Source organism: Tinamus guttatus, unplaced genomic scaffold (assembly GCF_059628265.1).
Source record: "Tinamus guttatus ecotype Peru unplaced genomic scaffold, ASM5962826v1 Tinamus_guttatus_pri_ptg000365l, whole genome shotgun sequence".
In the NCBI taxonomy this organism is placed as follows: Eukaryota; Metazoa; Chordata; class Aves; order Tinamiformes; family Tinamidae; genus Tinamus; species Tinamus guttatus.
In genome coordinates, this window is record NW_028288899.1 from 55,022 (window position 1) to 78,484 (window position 23,463).

General features: G+C 43.6%; 1 protein-coding gene across 1 annotated transcript; it reads right to left on the reverse strand.

Moving 5' to 3' along the window:
- Window positions 1-5,058: 5,058 nt before the first annotated feature.
- On the reverse strand, window positions 5,059-23,018 carry LOC104573711 (uncharacterized). Its single transcript, XM_088530296.1, has 5 exons — window positions 22,866-23,018; window positions 20,356-20,601; window positions 17,798-18,031; window positions 12,170-12,234; window positions 5,059-6,211 (listed from the first exon to the last, which is right to left on the reverse strand). Exons 1-5 carry the CDS (start codon window positions 23,016-23,018, stop codon window positions 5,509-5,511), a joined length of 1,401 nt encoding a protein of 466 aa, XP_088386422.1. The 3' UTR covers window positions 5,059-5,508.
- Window positions 23,019-23,463: the final 445 nt, after the last annotated feature.

Below are 23,463 nucleotides of genomic sequence, written 5' to 3' on the forward strand. Positions count from 1 at the left end.
CATTCTCTGACAATGTTCCTATATTCTTCCCAGGTGTTCTGGCCCTTCTTCCAATTATGTGTGCTCTCCATTTGCCTTTATGTTTTCCTAGGAACTCCTTGCCCATTCACGCACATCTCTTGCCCCGCTTGCTCATCTTCTTTCTGGTAGGAATGCACCAATCCTGAGCTTGGAGGAAGTGGTGTTTGAGTATTAGCCAACTCTCCTGGACCCCCTTTTCTTCTGGGACCCTTGCCCAGGGGATTCCTTCAAGGAACTCCCAGAAGAGGTCAAAGTTAGCTCTCTTGAAGTCCCGGGTTGCAACCCTACTTCTTGCCCAGTTTCGCAGGATCGTGAATTCCAACATCTCGTGGTCACTGTAGGCAAGACTGCCCCCAGCCTTCGCATTTCCCACTAGACCATCTCTGTTTGTTAGTATTAGGTCTAGCAGCGCCTCTTCCCTTGTTGGCTCATCAGCCACCTGCATCAAGAAGTTATCTGCAATGTATCTGCAATGTACTGCCTGTTCCTAGCTGTGTGGTCATCCCAGCAGACATGAGGGTGGTTGAAGTACCCCCTAAGGGCCAGGGCCTGGGATCGCAAGTCTTCTTGCAGCTGCCTGTAGAAGGCCTCATCCACCTCCTCTCCCTAGTCAGGAGGCCTGTAGTAAACACCTACCAGTGTCACTCTTGTGGGCCTGCCCTCTAATCCTCACCCACAGGCTCTGGATTCGCACTTCATCGCCAGACAGAGACACAAACATTCCAGTTGCTCATTCACAAGAAGAGTAACTCTGCCACCTTGCCTTCCTGGCCTGTCCTTCCTGAAAAGCCTAAAGCCACCCATGACCATGTTCCAGTCATGAGAGCTGTCCCACCATGTCTCAGTAATTGCAGTGGGATCACCGTCCTGCAGTCACACATGCTTCTTCAATTTCCCCTTGTTTATTCCCCTTGTCTCCTGCTCTCTTCTTTTGCTCCCAGGCCAAGGAAAGGACAGGCCTGACAACACTGATAAAAATCTATCAACTCCCAGGCATTAAATACGCAAGATTTCTGTAGCGGGTGGAATAAAAAATACATAACATCCTCTGCTTTCTAAATATACAGGAGACTTTTCACCTACAACACGACCTGCTAGGATAGTTATGATACTTGGGAAAACATGTGTCTATCTCCTAGGATTTGCTCCCAGCCTCTGTGAGGTTTCCCTACAGCGCTGCTCGCTCAGGGAGCACTCCCAACTCTCGCAAAGCTTGGGAGGCTGCAATGGAGCGTCAGGAAGCAAATGTCTAGGTGATGGAGCCGCTTCTCTGCCAACAGATGCCCACAGGAGCAGGGAGGCGGGAGGAAGCAGAGAGATGCCCCTCTCCTGTAAGCAGCAGCAAGCAGGAGCAGTGAGTGCTAGGCAAGGCCAGGGCCTGCGAGGAGCTGGCGCTGTGGCTCGTGGCGCTGCGGCTCGTGCAGGAGCAGAGAGTGCCGCAGCCCTTGGCTGCACAGCAGGAGCTGCAGGAGCCCCCATGTCTCAGCCTGCTGCGCCTGCACTGTCACTGGGAGCCCACAGAAAGCACAAGCAGCAAGCGATTTAGACCACTCATGACCTTTTGCGTTGCTGTATACATGTATTTATATATCTATAGCCCCAAGTCTTCGTGTCTGCAGCAAAGAGTGCGGGTTCCTGGAGGGGGATTGGCTGTGTAGGGGTGTCCAGGTATGCACGCAGCCACGCTCCTATGTGTGTGTTTTTGAGTGTTCTGCTCTCATTTTCCTCTTTCTAAGCATTTACTTCAGTGACCGTCAGAAGTGACCCGCTGAGCTCTCCTTCTCCTGCTTGCTGTTAGGCTGGGTAGAGACCTTTCTGCGTCTGTTGCTGCCCCTGAGGAAAATAGTAGAGAATGAAGAAATAGCACAAAATGAAGAAATAGTAGAAAAATTACTTATAACCCTGTCTTAGTTCTAGGTTAGGAGAAAGTTTTTGTGCATGTGTTTTTGTTTGTTTTAGTAACATAAGGCTTAGATACTGAGTTTCTCAGTTCTCTAGCGCTATGGTGTCTCCGTCGTTTTTGCAGTGATTCTTCTTCTTTCTGAGCTGTTGTCAGCCAGGGCCCTCACTGAGCTCCCCTCACCTGCGCAAGGGATCCCCAAAAACTCTTCATCCCCTGCATTTAACCATGAGGGTTTGAATTTCCAAGCAGATCTACAGTCTATGTATATACAACCAGCTTCCTTTTTACCTCACTTATCCCATTGCTGCAGTATGTGAGCATCTCCTTCATTTTTTTTCCTGCAAATTGAATTACCAAAATACACTTTACTAAGAGCTTTTGTCAAATATTCCTCCAAAGATTTAGTCAGAGCAGATTGGAGCTGTTTGCTTGCCTTACAATGCAAACCGCACTGAGCTTATTAAGCCTATTCTCCGCAGATTGCCTGAGCTTATTTAGGATTTATGAATCTCTAGAATTTATACCCCAAGCACTTTGGGTACTCAGCAGTTGCCCTGTCCTAAGGTATCACCCTGGCAACAGATACCAGCCAGAGACCTAAGGCTGAGCGTCCAGCATTGAAACCTAATGAGCAAGTACGGGAAGGATGAGGAGCCTTATCTGAGTGTTTTTTATTTTATTTTATTTTATTTTATTTTATTTTATTTTATTTTATTTTATTTTATTTTATTGGTTCCATGGAAGGAGAACAACAACCTTCTGGGAAGGAAGAGCTCCTGATTTTAACCTGCCTCTTATGTAGGAGAGAGGTGCAGTGCTGGTTGAGGAAGCAGCCAGAAACGCTTCACATTTGCCACATACCAGTGTGATTAGGAAGTAGCTGACACTTGTGCCAGAAATTTTACATGAGGCATGTACATTTAAAAGAGAAAAACAGACAATGACTTATTCCAGTTAAGTCGCTCTTCTTTGTGTGTGCTGTGCGTGTGTGTGTGTGCAAGTCTTTAAAGACTTTCTGGCAGAACAAAGGAAAATTTAAAAACATTATTGATAACCTATTGTGAAGAAAGCCAAATAGGCCATTAGGTGTATAAAGTGTTCCAGCTCCACTTCCCGCTGTGCAGTGCCATTCCCACAGTGTAACGTAATGCAAGAAAGCTTTGTAAATAAAACATAGGTCGGCTCGTCATGCTTCGGGGACGTACAGAGCATTGCCCTTGCCTAGCAGACGGCAAGGGTGCTGCTGGGTTTTCTGGGACCCTGATCATCAACCTGGCGGGGGCAGCAGGACGGGGTTGCAAGCAGGTCTCAGAGCACTTCCTTTCCCTGCCGCTGCCCCAGACCAGCTTCTGTTGGCACGCGGGCACCGTGGGCCAAGGCCTGGCACGGCTGCTGCGGGCTGCGCGGTGCGGCAGCACCCGCAGCCACGGCCACAGCGCGCCGGCTCTCCCGCAGAACCGATGTTCCGCTCTAAGCGCGGTGTCATGCGCTCCGGTTGCGCTGCAGCACGGCGCAGAGCTCGTGGCTGTTCTTCCTTCGTGGTACCAAAGACAGAATAGAGCAGGACCACCTGCAAGTGCAAGAGCACAGGTAGCTTGCAGTGGGATGACATAAGCACAGAACATAATTTTCCTGCCTTTATCGTGGTACCACAACGCACCCTTTGAGGCACGGCGCTGTGTTGCAGGACCACAGCCAGCACGATGGGTGCAGGATGTGGCCCAAAAAAGGATAATATGAGTTGTATATGATTGAAGCTTGCAACTTCAGGCAGACTTTCCCTTAATTTCAGGCACTTTTGAGCCAGCTGGATAGCACAGGGAGCATCCAGATAAAACCTGGCAGGATGACAGGTGCTGAGCCATGGCAAGTACCAGGCAGGCATCAAGAAACGTAAAGGTCTTTGCAAATGGGGCTGGTACAGAATCAGCAGTGACCAGGTTCAAACTTCTGCACAAAAACAAGACAGTAAGTTTTTGTTTGCAGGCACATCACACAAGATCACTGTCTGCACTGCTTATGCAGACAGCACGCAGCAGCGCAGGCAAGTGGTAACATGTGGTGGGAGCACCTTTTGGCTGTAGCAGCTATGGAAATAAAACAATATGTGACCACAACCGACCTGGGGACTTCCAAACACTGCCTGAGAGATGCCCTGTAGGAGACAACCTGCGAGATGGGCATCTCGCTGCATAGCAGCTGATGCTTCCCTGTGTTCTGGGAGCAGCCAGGAGAAATGGTTTTACAGAGGTAGAAAACATAAGTAGCAGTGACAACCCAATGTGATAGCTCAGGAATGGAGGCCCTGTCGCCTGAGGTGCCTCCCAAGCCCAAGGGCTCTTGTCCCCCTTTTCTGAAGGGTTTAGCAAGGTAACTGTGCCAAACAGCCCACAGCTGCACACGCTCTTTCCCATCGCCTTCTGCCTCCTTTTTGAGGCAGAGATACATAGTCTGTATACTGCCCATTTGCAAAATAGGAAACAGAGCCAGGATACATCCAAAATTGCACAGGGAGGAAGGAAGGCAGAGCCATAGCATTGGGCAACTCATCAGTGCGGGATCTGCTTTGGTGTGGGCACTGAAGTGCCACTCACCAGCCTGTGGCTGTGGCATGGAGAAAAACTGTTTGGCTCAGAGCTGACATCCTGCCTCACTCACAGAATAGGCACCTTTCCGTCACTCAGAAAATAACAAACTGGCAGGATGCTTTAATTTCATTTCCATCAGGAAAGAAAAAGGTTTTGAGGCGATTTTAATAAGATCATTACACACCAGCAATACAAAGTTATGCTTATGCCCCATGCAAGTGGCTTATTGAATCATCATCAGTAGTCCTATCAAGTACAGCAGGAAAAAGAAGCAGTGAAGATCCATCCTAAACCTGTTCAAATACACTTAAGCACTAGGATTTGAAGTGCATAAAATGCAAGTAATTCCAAATAATGTGATTTTTGTAGCCTTCTCCCTTTTACAACCTGAGTTCAGAACACCTATCTTTAAGAGGTAAACAGTCTCCCACATTAATTAACTTTTTTCCTTTAAAGAATGTTCCAAACCGAGTTTAGTCAAAAGCAGCCAAAAATGTGTTTATTAAAAAAACAAAACATTCAGCATGCATCAAAAAGTTTGCTATATAAAAACAAAGTGCAACAAAAAACACCTGCATATTTGAGTGTCCATTTCTTAAAGTAGCAGCATATTCCATAGAGTACTCTAACATATCGATTTCATAGCAATAACAAGTATTCCCCATTTACTTATATGTTTTAGCATCAGCCACAAGATGTGGAGAGCTGTGCCATGTTGACAGAAGACCGTACATGTCTGGCAGAGCTCGAAAAATAAAGACAAAACCAGGTAAGGGTGGTGGGAAACAGCATCTCGTGCCTCTAAGTAGATACCATGACAGTTGTGTTTTGACATGCAGCACAAGTTCCCCAGTACTTAATTAACATGCCATCTCTGAGAACTTCATCAGTAGTTTTGTCAAAAGAAGACTTTCTCTTCCTTATTAAAGTCAAAGCAAATATATCACTTCTGCTTTACTCTAATATCACCTGTCTTTACATAGGTTCTTTCCACCATCATAAGTGCTCTAGTTTCATTCTTTCCCTCCTCCATATCTCTTGCTGTTGCCTGTATATAGACTCCTGGAAAATTCTCTCCACTTGGTTTGCAAACGCAGGACTGTCTTCTTCCAGGGCGTTAATAGCCTGCAGGGCAAAAGGAGTCTTCTTCCGGGGAAGCGGGTTATTCAGCGGCCTCACAGGTATCACGGTGTTGTACTTATGCTCTTTGTTAAGAGCATTGGCAAGGCAGGTGTAAGACTGAAACTCACACCAAGGACCCTTCAGAAAACTTTCTGTCAGCAGTATAATAGTCCAAGCTGAGCCATTCACAGCATCACTTAAATTTTCCAGAATATGCTTACCACAAGGCATTTCAGCAAAGATTATTCCAGGTTTAATACAAAATTTATTCTGCAGCAGGTTCTGGATCCGGATGGCTTCATCTACATCATTCTCAGCATGCAGAATCACAAACTTATAGAAAATACTCTCAATATTCTCGTTACTGCTGCCAGCTTCTGGAGATCTGCTTGCAGGCTCCCTGATTTCAGCAGAGAGGCCACACAATTCATGAACTTGCTTGGAGTCTCTCTGACCTGTACTCATATTCTTAGCCTTTTTGCTGCTATCTGGTGAAAGAGCAGCTTTGGCATTAGCACTGCCCATTATGACAAACACATCCAGTAATGAGCTGCTGATGCGATTAACATCTCTTTTTCTATTCAAAAAAAAGGAGGAAAAAAGGAAAATGTTACTTAGTCTAGGGCAATAATAATAAAAAGTTCTTCCCTTTTTTTGAAATAATACAGACTATTTTAACTGGGGGAAGCTATTATTCATGCTAATGGAATAAGCCTGATAAGCCTGAAATGTTGAAAAAAAAAGTTGATACTTTGTTTTACAGAAACTAGTAGTTAAAATACTCCACTAACAAAACCTGCCAAAAATCCAATCCATGTGATTTTTAGCTTTATGCACAGAGTACGCAAGCACAATGACACAGGACGTCTGGAGAACTACAGATCAGTTCACCAAGAACAAATCTCCACGCCAAAAACATGACACCAAACTGCATCAAAGTCAGAAAAAAACAAAGTCAATATATTATACAGCATGTTGTACAATGTATTAATACTCTTTTAACTGATTCCAAATCCTGCAAACTGTTGAATATAGCTATGATTAATCAAATGCAAAGTATCTGTATAAATACCACAGATAAACATAAGTGGTTTTGGAGTTCAAGTGTATTCTACAAATGAATGGGACACGTGTAGATATATGGCTGAACTGGGATCAGATGTAAAGCAGTGAAAAGGTTCTAGCTCATTTTAGTGGTAAGTGGAGTAAGCTTAAATGATAAGAAATATTATGTGCAAAGCCTGTGATAAGAAAGGAGCAGTAATGATAGAATTCAAGGAAATTGCCTCTGATCAGGGGATACAGTGAGAAATAAAATATTGGAAAAGAGATACAGGGAGAAAAATACAATCTTGGAAAAGTGAAATCATTCAGGTTGATCCAATGCCGATGCACATGAAAAACAGGAGGAAAGAAAAATGTTGAATACAAGGGGAAATTATTTGCAGTGAGACAAGCATTTATTGCATTGCTCGGAAAAGGACAGTCATGTTCTCATTAAGACACTAAGAGAACCAGTGTGATATAAGGACACTTCCACACCCTCCCCTCCCTTCAGTCTGTCATAACATTTCATAATAAGTTTTTTAAAAACTGTACTCATCTAACGATGTAGGGAACACTTCCTTTTCTAAATACAATCTACACTTATATTTAACAACTACTTAATACAAGTAGGGATCAATCCAATGCAACTGAGAACAATTTGGTAACTTTTTAAAATGAGAAAATAGGAAAAATGAATGCTGAAGAATAGGGAATGAGACCACTATGCACACTGTTTTTGTATTATATTTTAATATATAAAAAGTAACTATGATTTTCTTCTGAACTATGAAGGAAAAGGGGTTTTATCTTTGAGCATTTGAGAAAAGATATGCCACCATACAACTACATATAGACATTGGTAAATCTTGCTTAATCATAGAGTGATTGTTCTGACCTTATTGCAGTCACACTACTCATGTACCCAAGAAAGCAGTTGAAAGATCAGCATATCAATCATGACATGCAAGATCTAGACTATTAACTAACCCAAAACCAAAAATAGGCAGTCATTTTTCCACAGTCTTTTCCATGTGTAGATAACCCAGGGGTACATGACTGAACATTCAGATTTCACAAAATAGCATTGGTTTTTGTGTTGGCATCTGAAAATTATATATATATATATATATGTATATATCCACTGACCCAGGAGGGCAGCACACATGCACTAAAAATTTTGTCACCAAGCAGTGATAATTCAAGCCATTTTAAAGAAGTCACATCCATCAACTATAAACTCATCTTTACTCAGCAGCTATTTATTGATAAAGCAATACAAAAGATAAAGGATTTATGACAATGACATTTTACAATGGTAATTTACAAAAGATGAGGATGTCTGAAATCCAGATGCTATTTTGGAAATTTTTAATTGAATTAATTCAACCCGGAGTGGTCTTTCACTTAGCAGGTCCACTGGAACTCAAGATTCCCTCTTTGCTTTGAGAAAGAAATACTAACACTAACAAAGCAGGAGGTAGGGTTTTTTTGCTGGTACAAATTATTAGAGTAACTGATACAACTTCAGAAAAAATTAGACATGCTTTTGGGTGTGCAACCCTGAAAATATGAAGGTGGCCTTGAAAGGCCTGAAATTTTGGCCGTTTTCTCCTACCATATCAGCTGTGTTATAGAAGATATATTGCTTCCTCCAGCCAGCCACATATCACCTTCGTCCTTAGACCATTATGGCTGTGATAAAACACCATTCTGACAAAGGCACATGCTCATAGCATAATTTAACAATAATGCAACAGTTTACTTCACTAATCAGATTAGCTGTTACTCTCTTGGATATTTGCTTGGGAACATAACATTAAGAAATTAAGAAAGATCAATTCACTGAGAACAAAAAAGCGAGTCCAATTCCTGACATGTATTAATTGAAATTCAAAAGATTATTTTCCACACCATTTAAGCACTGCCTGTTTATGGGCATGCTTGATAAGCTTAAAACTTCTTGTTCCTTGGTAATTTGCTTCTTTTCCACACCATATGCAAAGCTTTCTTAACATTTGCTTGGTGCTAATTTGAAACGTTTGTGTTGAAGTGGAATGCATACAAGCTACACAGATAAAATAGAAGAAAAACACAGTACCTGGCTTATCAGCCTTGGAATAAAAGACAGATGAATTGTTCTGGCCCTGTCTGAAATCCTGTGCATGTGCAAAGGCATGCATATTTGCACTCAGAAGCCACTCCATTTGTACAATGGTAGAAGCCTTTTTTTTCCTTGGAAATACTCTGACACATTTCACCTTTGCTGAACAGCACCACCTTGCGACTTACATATGCAATACAATACGTGCCTTCCTACTAATGCCATACTTCATAACTAATACACAGCTACTAGGATTCATTCTGTGCCATGAACCCATGAGCAGCAGATCCCCTTTGAAATGGTTTTGTTCACATTTGCTTTAGCTTTACCCCATTTCACTTCCATTCATCTCTGAAACATGGACAATCAATCCACGACCTACCAGCTCCTGAACCACTGGCACACTAAGGTAAACAGGACCTCCAATTTGTTACTTCTCAGCTGTTTTGGAAGGACTGATTCCCTATGCAATCCCTAGGTCTCATCTATGGGATGATGCCATGGGACTTCTGAATTTTCAGAAATGCCAGATAAGCTCCAAGCAATAGACAGGAAGACTACACATATTTTGGTAACTGAAAAGAAACAGAATAGGAATAAAAATTGGTAAATCCATGTGAACATCTTTTGGGAAGGCAGTAGGCAGTGATTTTGTCAAAGATCCAAAACTGAAGTTTATTATTGTAATCCACTCTCTGTGGCACAGCACAATAATGAAGAGTGTTTCCAAGAAGAATTAATGCAATTTCCTCCTCTCTCAGATGCCATTAATTTAGAACATTACAACCTGTTAAATAAGCAGATACAGGCCAAACTAGCATTATGCCATTCCCTCACTACTGCCCAAGATTATACTTTATCTTTTTAAATATCAAAGAGAAAAATGCTTTGTACAGGACAAAATGGCAATAGTGACTTTTTTTTTTTTTGTGACACAAGAAAAATGTGGGTATTTGGGTCACTGGATTTTTGGTTTGGTGCTAATGTTTGCTTGTATAGAGAAAAGAAGCTCAGAAGGTTATGAATTAAAGAAAGGAAGAACTTGATTGCTCTTGCTGCAGTGAAACTCAAGCCTGGGTGGCTCAAGCATGAATGTAAGACACGTTTTCAAAAAGCATTTTCTGATTACTCATACTCTTACAAATGAACAAAATCTTCTAGTTAGAAGAGAAAAAAATCTATTTTAATATTAATGGTCTTCCTTCCTTCACATTTTCCATGAGTAGGATGGTGGTAAGCTCACAAATGCAAACCTTGGTCAAAAATACAATCATGTTTTCCTTTCCAGGTGAAAGATAAAAATAGTCTTTTGAAAACTGACATGCCTGGGGAGCACAAGAGCAAAAGGATTCCCAGAGCAGTCCCCAGTGAGATCTGCTTGGCACAAGAGACACAGGCAGTAGAGGGAGGCGACGCTGTGCTGCGCTTCCAGGCATCGCCAGCTCACTGCAAACCACATGTGAACGTGTGACTGAAGAGCGCCTGGAAAAGCCCCTACGGCTACCGAACAGTTGCCCAACACAACAACTGTGACGGTCAGGACAAGAATGCAGTTGCTCCACTGCAACCTTGCGTCTTCCATGGGGAGGGGAGGACCGCTGTGACAAACCTGCGCGACTCACTGCACCACAGGCTCTGGCAGAAACCACCTTTCAGGCAGCTCTTCAGAGGCCTTTGGAGGGGTTGCTGATCCACTCCAGGGAGCTTGCTGTGCTAAGCTCTATGCAAGACATGCAATGACAAGGCAGCGTCTGTCTGCGAAAATGAGCTAGTGTAAGTTGTCACAAAACGCAACCGCTGGATGACACAAGCAGACCATCCTCAAAATGCCCTCTGTGCTGTCCTGACATTCCTGCCAGCCCTGGGTTATCCGGGCTGCGGAGGCGCCTGCCTCCCACGAGCGGACACAGCAGCTGCACTCACAGAGCAGGGCGCCACAAGGCCTCGACAGCTCCTCTCACCGACACCTCGGGAACGCCAGGACTCGAGCTTTGCCCTTCTCTTCACCAGGACTCCCTCACTGCACCTCCTTAGAACAACATTCAAACACACTCTGCATTGCCTATAGCCTTACTGCAACCATTTTACTCCACCCTGCTACTGTCCATAAGTGAGAACTGATTGCACTCAACATTGATGATACGATGCCCTTCTTCACTTAACACAACAGCAATTTAAGAATCCATAATGAATGGATTACACTAATTTTTAAGTAGCTCTTTTTGTTCTAAAAGCACCAAATCTCATTAAATCAGTTCCCTCACACCTTTGCAACTCTACTGGGACCCCGAACGCACATATGTCAAGAAACTAAAATCGGGTGGTGTGAAGCACCTTCAGCTCCCTGCGCGAAGGGCAAAGCGCCGCAGGAGCCGCCGGAGCCCGGCGCCCTCCTGCAGGGGTCCGGGTCCTCTCCGAGGCCCGGCACAGCGCGGGGCGGTAACGGCGCCGCTTGCCCAATATCCGCCTGCCGCTGCCCGGAGAGAGCCAGCTGCAGGCCAACGGCACACAGTATTTGTCACTTCCTGACACGTTTTTATCCTACTAAAAAAGCCAGTATTGTCTATACAGTGTTAGGCCTGCCCTACAAATTAAAGGCTTCACACAAAGAAATATTTGATTTTTGTTTCAAAGAATCGGTCTGAGCACAGACAAGTCTGCCAGCAGAACAATGTTGCTGTTGAGGATCTTATCAGTATTTCCTTTCATAGCTCCCCCAACAGCCTCCGAACAGTTTTGATTAATTTGGTTCAGCACGTTCCCATATGCCATCTTGTACCAGAAACTCCATGTACTCAAGTAATTATTTTAATAACAGTTAAAACCCACGTGTTTCACATGGAACGTGGCCTTGGATGGCTACATCGTATTCAACCACAAACATCTTTCCTCCAGGAGTCCTCCAGGCTGCTCCCCATTCCTTCATCACGCCCCTCACCTTCCAGCACCCTATGGAGCGCTCCACAGCTTTCCCGCCTCTTAAAACATTGCACGTAACAGAATATTACACACAGAGATATCATCCTCTATTTGTGCTGTTCAGACAAGACTTCAGCATTTTATATGATTTTTAATCTTTTAACTTCATATATTTTTTTGTTCAGACAAGCTTGCTTTTCTCTTGAAACTGTGGTTTTCCCTACTTAATGATGTGCAAGCTGTCTTGCCCCTTAACATGACTTTTTTCAGGGGAATTAAAAAAAAAGGCTTTAAGGACCAGTCCTGTTCAGGTTTTGCTTACTTTGAAAGAAAAAAAAAAGAGAAAAAAATACTGTCTTTATATCACGAACTTTTGTTTAATTTTTGAGGTCCAAGTTTATCAAGTGCATTATCACTGTACAGCTCTCACAACAGCCACCTTTTCCAACGTACAAAATCCCAGTTTACCTGACTGGAGTTGCACAGTCATCCCACGGACCTGGCCCCTGAGCAGGGCTACGACCTGGCACCTGCTAATCCTGGTAAGCGACCAGAGCGCAAACGCAGGAGTCAACTCCAGCAGGGAGGGGATTCATCCTGGCATCTTGGGAAGAGAAAGAGACAGCAGAGGGGAAAGCCCAAGAAAGGGATTTTGGTATTATAGTTATTTCTGTTACCACAAACCAAATGTCAGAAAATAGGCAAGTCTGGTATCAACTTGATTTTATTTGGGAAGAGTATTCAAAAACAAAAATGTATTTCACTTCAAAAACTCTGTCACCTCAAAATAAAAAAAACTCTTCTCCCAGTTTTCCCATCAGTTCTTTAATTTAGCAAAGTATTTGGGAGACATACCTTTTTGTTCAAATATTGTTCAAACAGTTTCCAAAGCTAGGCAGTGGTAAATCTCACAGCTGCTTTAAATATCATTATTATTTTTTTTCACTTTCAGAATTAAGAAATCTGGCTACCATTTAAAAAGAAAACTCAAAACCAGTGTAATCATAAGGACTGTAACACCTGGTATTTAATAGAGTATTCCCTCACTACACTACAGACAAACTGTAACGACTCAGGCACAAAACAGAAGAAATAAAAATGAAGAAAAACAGTCCAAGCCCTTGAGCCACGTATTTAACAACTACGATTCTCATTAGTGTATACCTTCTTCTGTGGTTTAAGCAACAAGGCTAAGGAACAGCATGCAAGCTGTGTAGCATCATGCAGTGACTTACCTTGTCACACGTGCGTCTTAGCCAGCAGCCCTCACATCTTTTGTCATACTTGGGCAGATCCTCAAGGAAGCAGTGGCTGGAACCGTGTTACAGAGACTCCATCCCAGCTGCTATGTATACATATTTATAGATTATGAATATTATTACAAAATATATTTTTATAGTGTACATTCACATGCATATATTAGGAGGAGACAAGTTATTCACACACTCTGATTCATGAGGCTCCCAAAGGGGGTCTTACTCATCCCTCCCCATCCACCTCCAGGATGGGGAGCAGTTCTTGATGTTGGGCAGGGTAGCTCGGTGGGTGCCCAGCGCCCCTCTGCCCTGCACAGCCACCTGCCCTCATGGCATCACAAGGATAGAAACCATTAAAACCACCACCACGAAAAGAGGGAGAAAAAAAAGTCATAATACTCCTAAGCAAAAGCTATTTTAGGGGCCTGCTGGTTCCCAAAGAAGCTTTACCAGAGCCATGGTGGGAGAACAGCTAAACAGAGAGTGTGGCAGGACACCACGTGCTACCAAAGGCAAGCGTCACGCTGGTCAAAAATCCAGAAGAGCAGGTCAGGCAGCAGCTCAGCTTAACCCGGTAGAAGTTCACAACAGCCAAGCACGAAAAGCTGGAGCAGCCTTCTGAGAGCAACACAGTTTTAAAACCTCGGACTGCTGAAGAGCAATAACAGTCTGAAAACCTCAGGCCACCTACCTTCCCAGGCACACGCGGGTTAACTCATTCCGCTTGAGACTTTGGGCAGCGCAACTTGCTAGAAAAAGCATTTGTAAGAGGTCATGACAATACGCATGAATTATAAATAATTTCTGAGTTCATTTTTGTTCATCAAATCCGAAATTTACATAAACAAACCCATTTCCTTTCCCGCTTTGCCACCGCAAAGCCAACAGGGCCGCGGCGGCGGTGCAGGCCGCAGCGGCGACGCAGGCCGCAGCGCCCCGCGGCCGCGCTCGACGGCACGCAGCCGTCCCCGCGCAGCGGCTCGCGGCGCGCGCCAGGAAGGAGCCCCCATGTCCTCCCTCCCGCGCACAGGAGCGGAACGCCGGCGGCGACACCCGCGCCGAAGCCGCGCGGGGCTGCGGGAGCCGCCGCGTTCGCGGACACGAAACCTGCTGTGGTCACGCTGCAAGCGGCGGCTCCTCTGCCGCGGAGCGCTCGCCGTCACGTGGCGGGTCAGCTGATCCACGCAGTCATCTCTCCATTTTCACCTTTTTTTGGTTGTTTTTTGTTTTGTCCAGATGATTGTTTTCCAGTGGAAACGGCGCGGGAGCAGCCCTTAAGCTGCCTCAGAACCCTGGGCGCCCGACACTTACAAAAACCCTAAGAGCTCACAGGAATGCCAGAATTTACCCACGTTTCTAGGTAAAAGTTTTCTTGAATCCCATTGATGTAAATACTCGTATAAGGATTCTGAGCACAGAATTACCAGCAAAGGAAAAAAAAAAAAAAAGCCATTTTTGGAAAGCACCATATCAGTGGCAGCTGTCCAAACCAGATTTTTAAAACTTAAAATGTGCCCAAGTGACATGCTCTGGCACTCAACATAAGCTACATATTATAAAATACCTCGTCACAAATTAAGCTGCTGCAAGTATTACTTAAAGCTATATGCCACCATTAGACATCATTATTTAGATGTATGTTACTGGTTTGGCCTGTATTAACCTCGTATCTACAAAATTAACATCAGCAGTTGCAGCAGATTCCACATCATTCCTGTCATCAGAGGGGAAATGCTCTGATTTCTGCCCCAACAGGAACAGGCTTGTAAGTATTACTGCAGGCCCTTCAAAGAGCCAGGGGCCACACCATTACACTCAGACTTGAGGGTTTTCTTCCAGTGACTGGAAAGCACAAATAATTGGGAACAGCAGGGAAGTGGGGCCCTCCTCACTGCCACAGAAATAACAATCGCATGTCATGCAGATCTGCATTTTTGTTAGTAACATGTTAGGATACATGTCAATTTCTCAAACTGTTATTCAGAGCCTTTTTGGAAGAAAAATGCTCCCCCACCAGATGCAAACAAAACAACCAGACCATATTGATATATTAATTTTTATTTTCCCATACAATATTCACAGGGTCTGCTTTTTGTCTTATTCAAACTAAACTTTTTGTCTTATTCAAACTAAACTTTTTGTTTCCCCAAGCTAAAACAAGAACTGACATTTCAGGACTTGCAAAGAAGTTCTGTAAACATAAAACATCCAAGGAATAGCTGAAACCCAGGGCCTTTTGCAACTTAAAAACACAGCTGTATCCTATATACCTAATGCAGGGTGATTTAGTTGTGCATCATTCTATTAAAGGAAACTTTTTTTTCTATATATAAAAGATGTGGCTTTCACAAAAAAAAAAAAATCACAAAAGCATTTCTTCACCCACTGTTGAAGTGTTAGCATGTGTTTTATTATACCCTAGTCAGTAACTTACTTTAAAAAATATGCACAGCTATGTTTAAACATGTGTACGGGTGCCATGTTTTCAGTAACACAAAAATAAAGGCATTTTTAATCTACTACTGCATATTGTGCAGAAAGTTACCAGAGGATTGGTTCAGATACCTAACTTCAATGCAAAAGTCAAGTCCACTAAACTTCTGCAGCGGGAGTAATATTGAGTTAAACAGCCCCATTTTGCACATTCAAACATCAGGGAAAAAAAAATACAGTCATGTGTATGACGGCCAACCATTATTTGGTCTACCTTGCTGTCTGCCAATTTTTGACAGTCCACAGAACAATTAATTTAGCGGGGAAAAAAAGAAATCATGTTTCACATCTTTAAAGCAAATACTTCAGTTGTCATCAGAGTTGTTGTGATCACTCGAACTTCAAAAGATTATAGTGGTCACTAATTAAAATTAAATCCTGTTGTTAATCCATATTTGCATCCAAACTGCCCTATCTGTTTCAGTTTTGTGTGTAATAAAGCACAAAAAATCCTGCAAATCAGTTGATGAAACACACAAGAGCAAAGCATATAAGTGCAACAGAGAGCAGTGTGCAGGCTCAGATTTGTGTGGTACGTAAGAAGAAAATATAAGCCTGCTAGGATTTTTCTGAGCGTACCCTTCTGGGGAGCTTGCATCTCCAAAACAGGACTGCAATATTTAAAATTTGCAACAAGACAGAAGGACACTATACCTAACCTGAATTTAATACACATTAGGCTTTTTAATACTCCAGTGACCTTTCAATTATCTTATGAAGTGTTTTAAGCTTTTTACTTCAGTTTCTTAAAGAGCAGCTAATCAGTTCAGTTACAAGAAATGCTTTTGTTTTTTTTTTTTTGTTTTTTTTTTTCTTGAACTATCACAACATGTTATAGTCAGGTCATCTTACATCAATTATGCTGAAGTGTCACCTGTATGTGTACTTCTCCATTTTTTTTCTTCTGAAAATACTACAGGCAATTAATAAGGATTTAGCATTCTCTCTCTGCCTGCTGAAAGCTAGCTTAAGTGACATTTTTTAAATTAAGGTCAGTAACACACACAAAGTTTTTCATTTAATTTAGCTTGTGTGCACTTGAGAATTGGTCAGAGGGCATTTACTCCTCCAGAGCCACCTGAAGGAGTTTAGCCTTATATTGACTGGCTCAATTCAAGCTATTTGTATGTACATACATTTACTACTTTCCACATCGAAATAAAACAAGACTTCACAATACATAAGCTACTACAGACAGGAGCAGTGGAAACAATATAACTACAAATCTACCAAAAAGATACCCTGAAATATTTAAAATATTTCTTGATGACTAGCAAAAAAAAGAGTGGCCATTAGATGCACAAAGCTATAATGTATCAACGCACCACACACCGGGTAATAAAATGTACAGCACTCGTGCAATGCAGTATCAATATCATATTGGCCTCTTAATAGGAAAATGATTTAGTAAAAAGCTTTGTATGTGCCTAACAGATGCAATATAACTTTGTCCAGTGCTGGTGCTGTGTTGCTCAACAAATCAGGTTACCTCTCATCTTAAATATGAAAAGCAGCAGCAGCATAAATGAGTACAGAGACTGTACAGCTTCAGTAACCAAGTTACAAGATCCCCTGTTTTATTGCATTTTCTAAAAATAAACTTGAAGATTTGGATTTTTGAATACAGAAAACGGATTTCCTGAGTAGTCTCAGCTTACAGTTCGATCAGTTAAACAAACATTGTAAAAGAGGAAATGCAATATATTTTAATGCAGAAGAATGCGTGTTCAAGCAAATGCACTCAAGTATAAAATTTAGCAGGTTTTGAAGGTGAAGACTTACCAGGCTGGTGGAAAATTTGCACCGTGATTTAGTGTCAAGCTCACAATAGTTGTACAAATAAGCAAAGAATATAGGGTTTTTTTGTTACAGCGAATCGAAACAGTGCAAGAAAATATTCTGCAACTACAGTTCATCACATTTGCTTGTTTATAGCCCAATACATTCAGCCTGAAAACTAAAATTGAAACAGTTTTTCATATGCATTGTCTTCCCTATCAGACACTAGATTACTGGGTTCTTTTAAAGCATTATACCACACATGGGTTATTGGTAACGGCAAGCTCAGTTTGGATTAAAATTAGTAGAAATAAAGAAAGGCCAATCACTCCTAGGTATTTAAATACAAGCATTAGAAAACATTACCTTAAAGCTTTCTTTCTACTTCCAATTAGGAGCTCCTTCTTTATTTTAGTGGGCATGTTTTATGATTTTAATGGATGAGAAGGGGTAGACATTTAAATGTTGCACATTTTTAGTTCCTTTGTACCTACAACTAACTGGAGGACAGTAACATCTTTACAGATGAAGAGCACACCATGACCTGAAGCATGATCCCCACCAGTTATGACCCAACACGGGTTGTCGTGGTTCTTTTATCTGAGAAGAAGCTTTTGAGGAGAAACACCTGCCCGACGCTCACGACCAGAAGGATGATGGCTTCCCCCACTGACCAGTAGGCCACTCTGGTGTTCAGATCCTCCGCTCTGCTGCGGCCTTGTGCTTCTCTCAGTCGGAAATGAGTCTGATAATCGATGACTGACTTCAGAGCTTCATGAATGGACACACAGGCAGACTCCATCTGGAGAGGAAAACAAACACAGCTCTGAGCAAGGAACCTTCAAAAAACCGACCCACCACATTCTGCCATTCCATGCTTAAAACTAGGATTCACACAGCTTTGCAGACTCATAATCAGTCTGCTATCAGAATGATTATTAAAATTAACTTTATTAATCAAATTCCACACCTGTGAATGTGATGACTTAAGTACAGAAGCATGTAAAACTGCAGATCTAATAAAAAGTGATGCACTAAAATCCACAAGGAGATATAGATTCATACATGCTTACATTCAAAAGGGAATATAAGAATATATCACAGATATATTGAAATATATCTGCGATACCCCATTTGTTAACTCTCTATAAGCTAGCCAACAAGCAGTGAGTCTCTTCCCAGATTTAGGTAGCTACTAAGTAATTTGTATCATTAAGAGATGCATGCAAGTGAAATATTCATGCAAGTGAAAGTACATAATGCAAGTATGACAATCCTTCACACATTATTCTCACTTAAACTCAAGGTTTTACAAAATCCTGAAGTCTAGACTACACACATCAACATGATCCTTTGGCAAAAAACTCTTCTTTTAGTCACGTATTTTATAAAAAGTGATTAGATAAAGCACATTTCGGACAGTATCTTTTAGCATTATTGGATGCTCCCAACCACATCAGATAATAAATGCTCAAGAAAAAAAAACGAATGTCTAACTCCATTTTGTCATATTTCATAAGAATCACATCTCACTTTCTAAACTGAGAAAATAACCTTTTAAATCTCTACAAACTTCCAGCTTTCCAAGCCCTAGATAATTTTTCATGTACTTTTTCCATTTTCACTTCATCTAAGTCAGCATCCATCACTGCCTGTTTTGAGCACCAAGAAATTCAAAAATATATCTTCAAAATACTGAAGTTCTAACCACTTACAGTTAGATACGTACTAAAAGCAGTATTTCCTGAAAAGGGAGTGTGTGACATCCTAATAAGGTGTCTCAGTCATTTATTTTACTTGTACTTATGCCAGGTTTCACTTTAAAGTTGCCAACTTTAAAGTAAGATGTTTGAACATGCCTAAGATTCTGAAGAAAATCTCTTCCTGAATTTCTAGACATGCCATCGATCTCACCAACAAATCAGAGTCCTACTCTGAAACAGGAATCCTTTAAAACTCATATGAAGCCAGCCTGGTGTCACGGATTTATGTTTTACAGTCCTCGCAAATGTCTGCCTCAAAATTAATCATACTACAAGAAAACTGCATCAAGCACTTGCTTAGCAATGATACTAATGATTATACAATAATTATACAACGATTACATTATCCCTTCCCAAAAGATTTGCACTTGTCTTCTCAAAACTCCCTCTACTAATATCAAGGTAGAAGAAAAAAAAAAAAAAAGAAAGAAAATTAACCAACCAGAAAAAGACTCAAAACACAACAAAACAAGAGCACCATTCAGCAAAGCACAGAATGAGGACTGTTAAAGAAACAACAGTTAAGATGAGGAGCTAAGGAAACAGAAATTGAAAGACAAAGAGCAGAGGAGAGTGTCAAGAAGAAAGAGGTAAGATCTGAACTGAATTCACAGCAGATCACCTACTTTTTACAGATCTTAGCTACTGCAAACTTATATGGCATAAATTCAAGGGAGCAAAGGTTGATGGAAGATTGGGAAGCAGCATTCATACCTCTGAGTCCAGACCAGTAAATGAGTGTTCATGTCCAGCATTTTAAAATGTTGTTTAAGAGGAGGCTTGGTGACAGTTATAATATAAAGAACATTAATAAGGACTCATGGAGCAAGAGTTTCAAGTTTTGATGGATTTAGTTTAGCCAGAGGTAGTGCAAAACCATAAAATCCGAAAAAGGAGGGGAAAAATAGGAAAGTAAGTTTGGACCAAGAATATTGTTTAGACACTCGGTGTCTATAAAGTACAGTTAGCTAGAAGTCAGCTGAGTATGACCGACTTTCTTCATCTGGGGTTTTCCTTTGCTCAGATTTTCTTTCCATTTTCTCCAAAGTTCAGAAATTCTGAAAACCCTGATCCATTAAACCTTACACTTCCTAAAACACACACTTACACAGGAATAGAACTACATCATTAAAAGGCAGTTTGATTAAATATATATATACACATACACACACACGCACTGGCCTAGACTAAAAAACTTGGTAATTTCTTCTCAGCTCTGCGTCCGATAAATCTTACCTTTCAGAAAACATACATTTCCAGTAACTCATCTTATTTTAAAAAGCTCCAACCCTTAATTTTCAGTAGTGATACACATATATCTAGTGCAGTTGAACTGTAAAAACAATTGGCTTCACAGCTTTACCTGAGTAAGGGCAGTTACTCTGTTTTCACTAGGAAACAGAGGAGGATCTTCTCCAACCTGAAAATCGAAGTACACAGTTTTGTGTGTGAAAGTAGAGAATTCATTGCTGAAGCAGAATTTGTACGTTCCGTTTCTGGAGGCAGTAAATGTGAAACTATCATATTGCTTCTTCATCTCTTTGTACAATACAATGCCATCAGGATCTTCCAAACGACAGTCAACATCATAATGGCCTCCAGTGATCACCTAGGGAAAAAAAAAAGACTTTTTAAAAGAACAGACATTTATACATTTATTCGCAGAAGTTTTTGTCAAGTGGTACTACTTGAATGCAGACTTTAGACGCTATTTTAGAATGTAGAAATACATTCTAAAACACAATGCATTAATTTTAAAACCTTCTGAAGCAAGTTTGGAAAACTTAGCATTCTCTTAGGAAAGACGCATAGATCAGAATTTTTTTTTTTTTTTTTTTTTAAATTCAGCCTGGGTAGCATCAGCTACTTTTTCAAACAATTTACATGAGCGACTTCGGTTTAGACACAGGTACCAGACTAGAGGGTATCGTAGATGAAACCTGAAGGGGTAAACACGTAACTGTGATGCTTCAGCTATTCACTATATTCACATGCCCATCCTTGGAACTGATTTGGCAAAGTAGGGTTGCTAAAACGCAGCACAGCAAGCCCTGGCCGCGTGGCCCGAGGGGCCCCGCGCGACGCTGCAGGACGGCCTTGCGCGGCGCGGCAGGCCCCGCAGCGCGGCTCGCGCTCGCTGCCTCGCTCCGTGCCAGGAGCGACTGCTCCCCTCCCGCACCAGCACACTCCCGGGATGCCCACACGCGGCCTCAGACTGTCCTGAGCATTTCCACGTTGGGTTGGCGCTGCTTTTGGCATGCACGACTCTACAGCATCACACCAGCAATCCTGTCCCCCAGGCAGGGCGCGCTGGCAGTTCTGATGACTCTCAATAAGCAGCCTTCAGTTTAACCCTTGTTACCAGCTTCTTGCCTTTGAAATAAAGTATCTGAAGGAGGAAGAGATGTGCATCCAAAGGCACGGCCCAGGCTAAAATAGGGACATTTTATTTTCTCTTCTTAGGACACCAGAGTATCCAAATATATAACCTTAGAAAGATTAAATCTGAAAGGCAGTATTTCTGGTTACCAGCATCACTGAAAAGCTCTTAACATAGTTTAAACCATCTATTTACCTAAGTACTACCTATCTAGGTAAGTTTTAACTGTTCAATTCATAAGTGTTATCTTCATTTTTTTTCCCAGAAATGTGATGACAAGACACATCACATCAATGATTGATGCCATGCACTAACTAATCAATTGATCGATCAATCAATCAAATATTTGAGTTTCCTGCCCAATACACCTGCACCTACTTGTTTTTGTTTGCTCCTTTTTTTTTTCCCGCTCCTCATGTTTTTTTCCATACAGAACTGATTATCTGATTGCAAGGACGAACACAGGAATAAAATTTCCTATAATAAAGTAACGGCTCATCTTTGAGGTTTAACACCAAATTTTCCAAGGATGGGCTTTACACCCCTATAATACATGTAATACATGATAATATACAATATATGTGAAAATCCATTCACGCGAATCACACAAGATGCTGAAAGAGCCAATTTACATGCAAAAAAGAGGCCTGTTTAGAAGTCCCCCTAGCATTCCTTCCCATGAGCCTGCATGAGCCTTGCCTCTGCTCTGCACTGTACCAGCAGGACAAAACACATGGTGACAAAACCTCCTGCTGTTCTCCTCTCAGCTAAGACCACCTCGGCTAATGTAGGTGAGAACAGTTGGCTTCTGTCCTGCCAACTCCAACGACATCCTGTTCAAGGCAACTGGGGAGAAGTACTCCATGGAAGGGACTCTATGAAAAAGAAAACAGGGAGGAACAGAAAGGGACATGAAATGTGGGATCTGAGACACAAGAGAAAGAAGGAACAAAGAGAGTAGGGAAAAAACTCTTGCAAGGAATTGGAAGACTTAGGACAAAGTACAAATGCAGATAATAAGGAGAATTAAAATGTTCCTGAAAACACGAAGGTGGGACAGGAGGGAAGGAGGGAGGAAAGGCCCAGGGGTGCTTTGCAGAATGCTCTTTTCTCTTTCTGCAGCCTCTCAAGAGTCCGTGAAGGCAAACACAGTTTCCACCAACAAGGATGACTGCTCCCTAGCGCTGCTGCTGCCCTGCCCGCTCTCCAGCGCTTCTCCAGCTGAAGGGACGGCCTTGAGGCTGACCACGGCCAAGGCCAGGCATGGTCTGGCAATGGTGTTTTGCACCTCCGGGGCCCGGGAGCGCCGGGGAGAGCTACAGCACCTCCCCGAACAGCCGCGCGGCTGCCGGGACACGGCAGGCGGCAGCCCCGAGGCTCCGCACACCCGCCCCGGCCCGGGCGGCCGCGCAGGGCCCTCGCCCGCGTGCCGGAGCCGCCCGTCCGCGGGCCCCGTCCGCGGGCCGCGTGGGTGCGCGCGCGGCCGGCGCTACCTGGAACTCGAGGGTGCACTTGGTGCCGCGCGCCACCTCCTCGTAGAAGCACTGCTTGGCGTTGTCGGGCAGCTCGAACGTGATCTCGGAGGCGCGCGCCGCGCAGGCCCACAGCGCCAGCGCGCACAGCGCCCAGCGCGCCCCGGGCGCCATCGGCGGGACGGGGGCGGCGCGGGCCGCGACGCGCGGGAGGCGGCCCCGAGGGCGGAGAGCGGAGCGCGGGGGGGAGCGGGGGCGGAGAGCGGGGCGCGGGGGGGCCCGGGGGCGGCGGGAGCGGAGAGCGGAGCGCGGGGGGGTCCGGGGGCGGCGGGAGCGGAGAGCGGGGCGCGGGAGGGGGTCCGGGGGCGGCGGGAGCGGAGAGCGGGGCGCGGGAGGGCCCGGGGGCGGCGGGAGCGGAGAGCGGAGCGCGGGGGGGCCCGGGGGCGGCGGGAGCGGAGAGCGGGGCGCGGGAGGGCCCGGGAGGGCCCGGGGGCGGCGGGAGGGCCCGGGGGCGGCGGGAGCGGAGAGCGGGGCGCGGGAGGGCCCGGAGGCGGCGGGAGGGCCCGGGGGCGGCGGGAGCGGAGAGCGGAGCGCGGGAGGGCGCAGGAGGGCCCGGGGG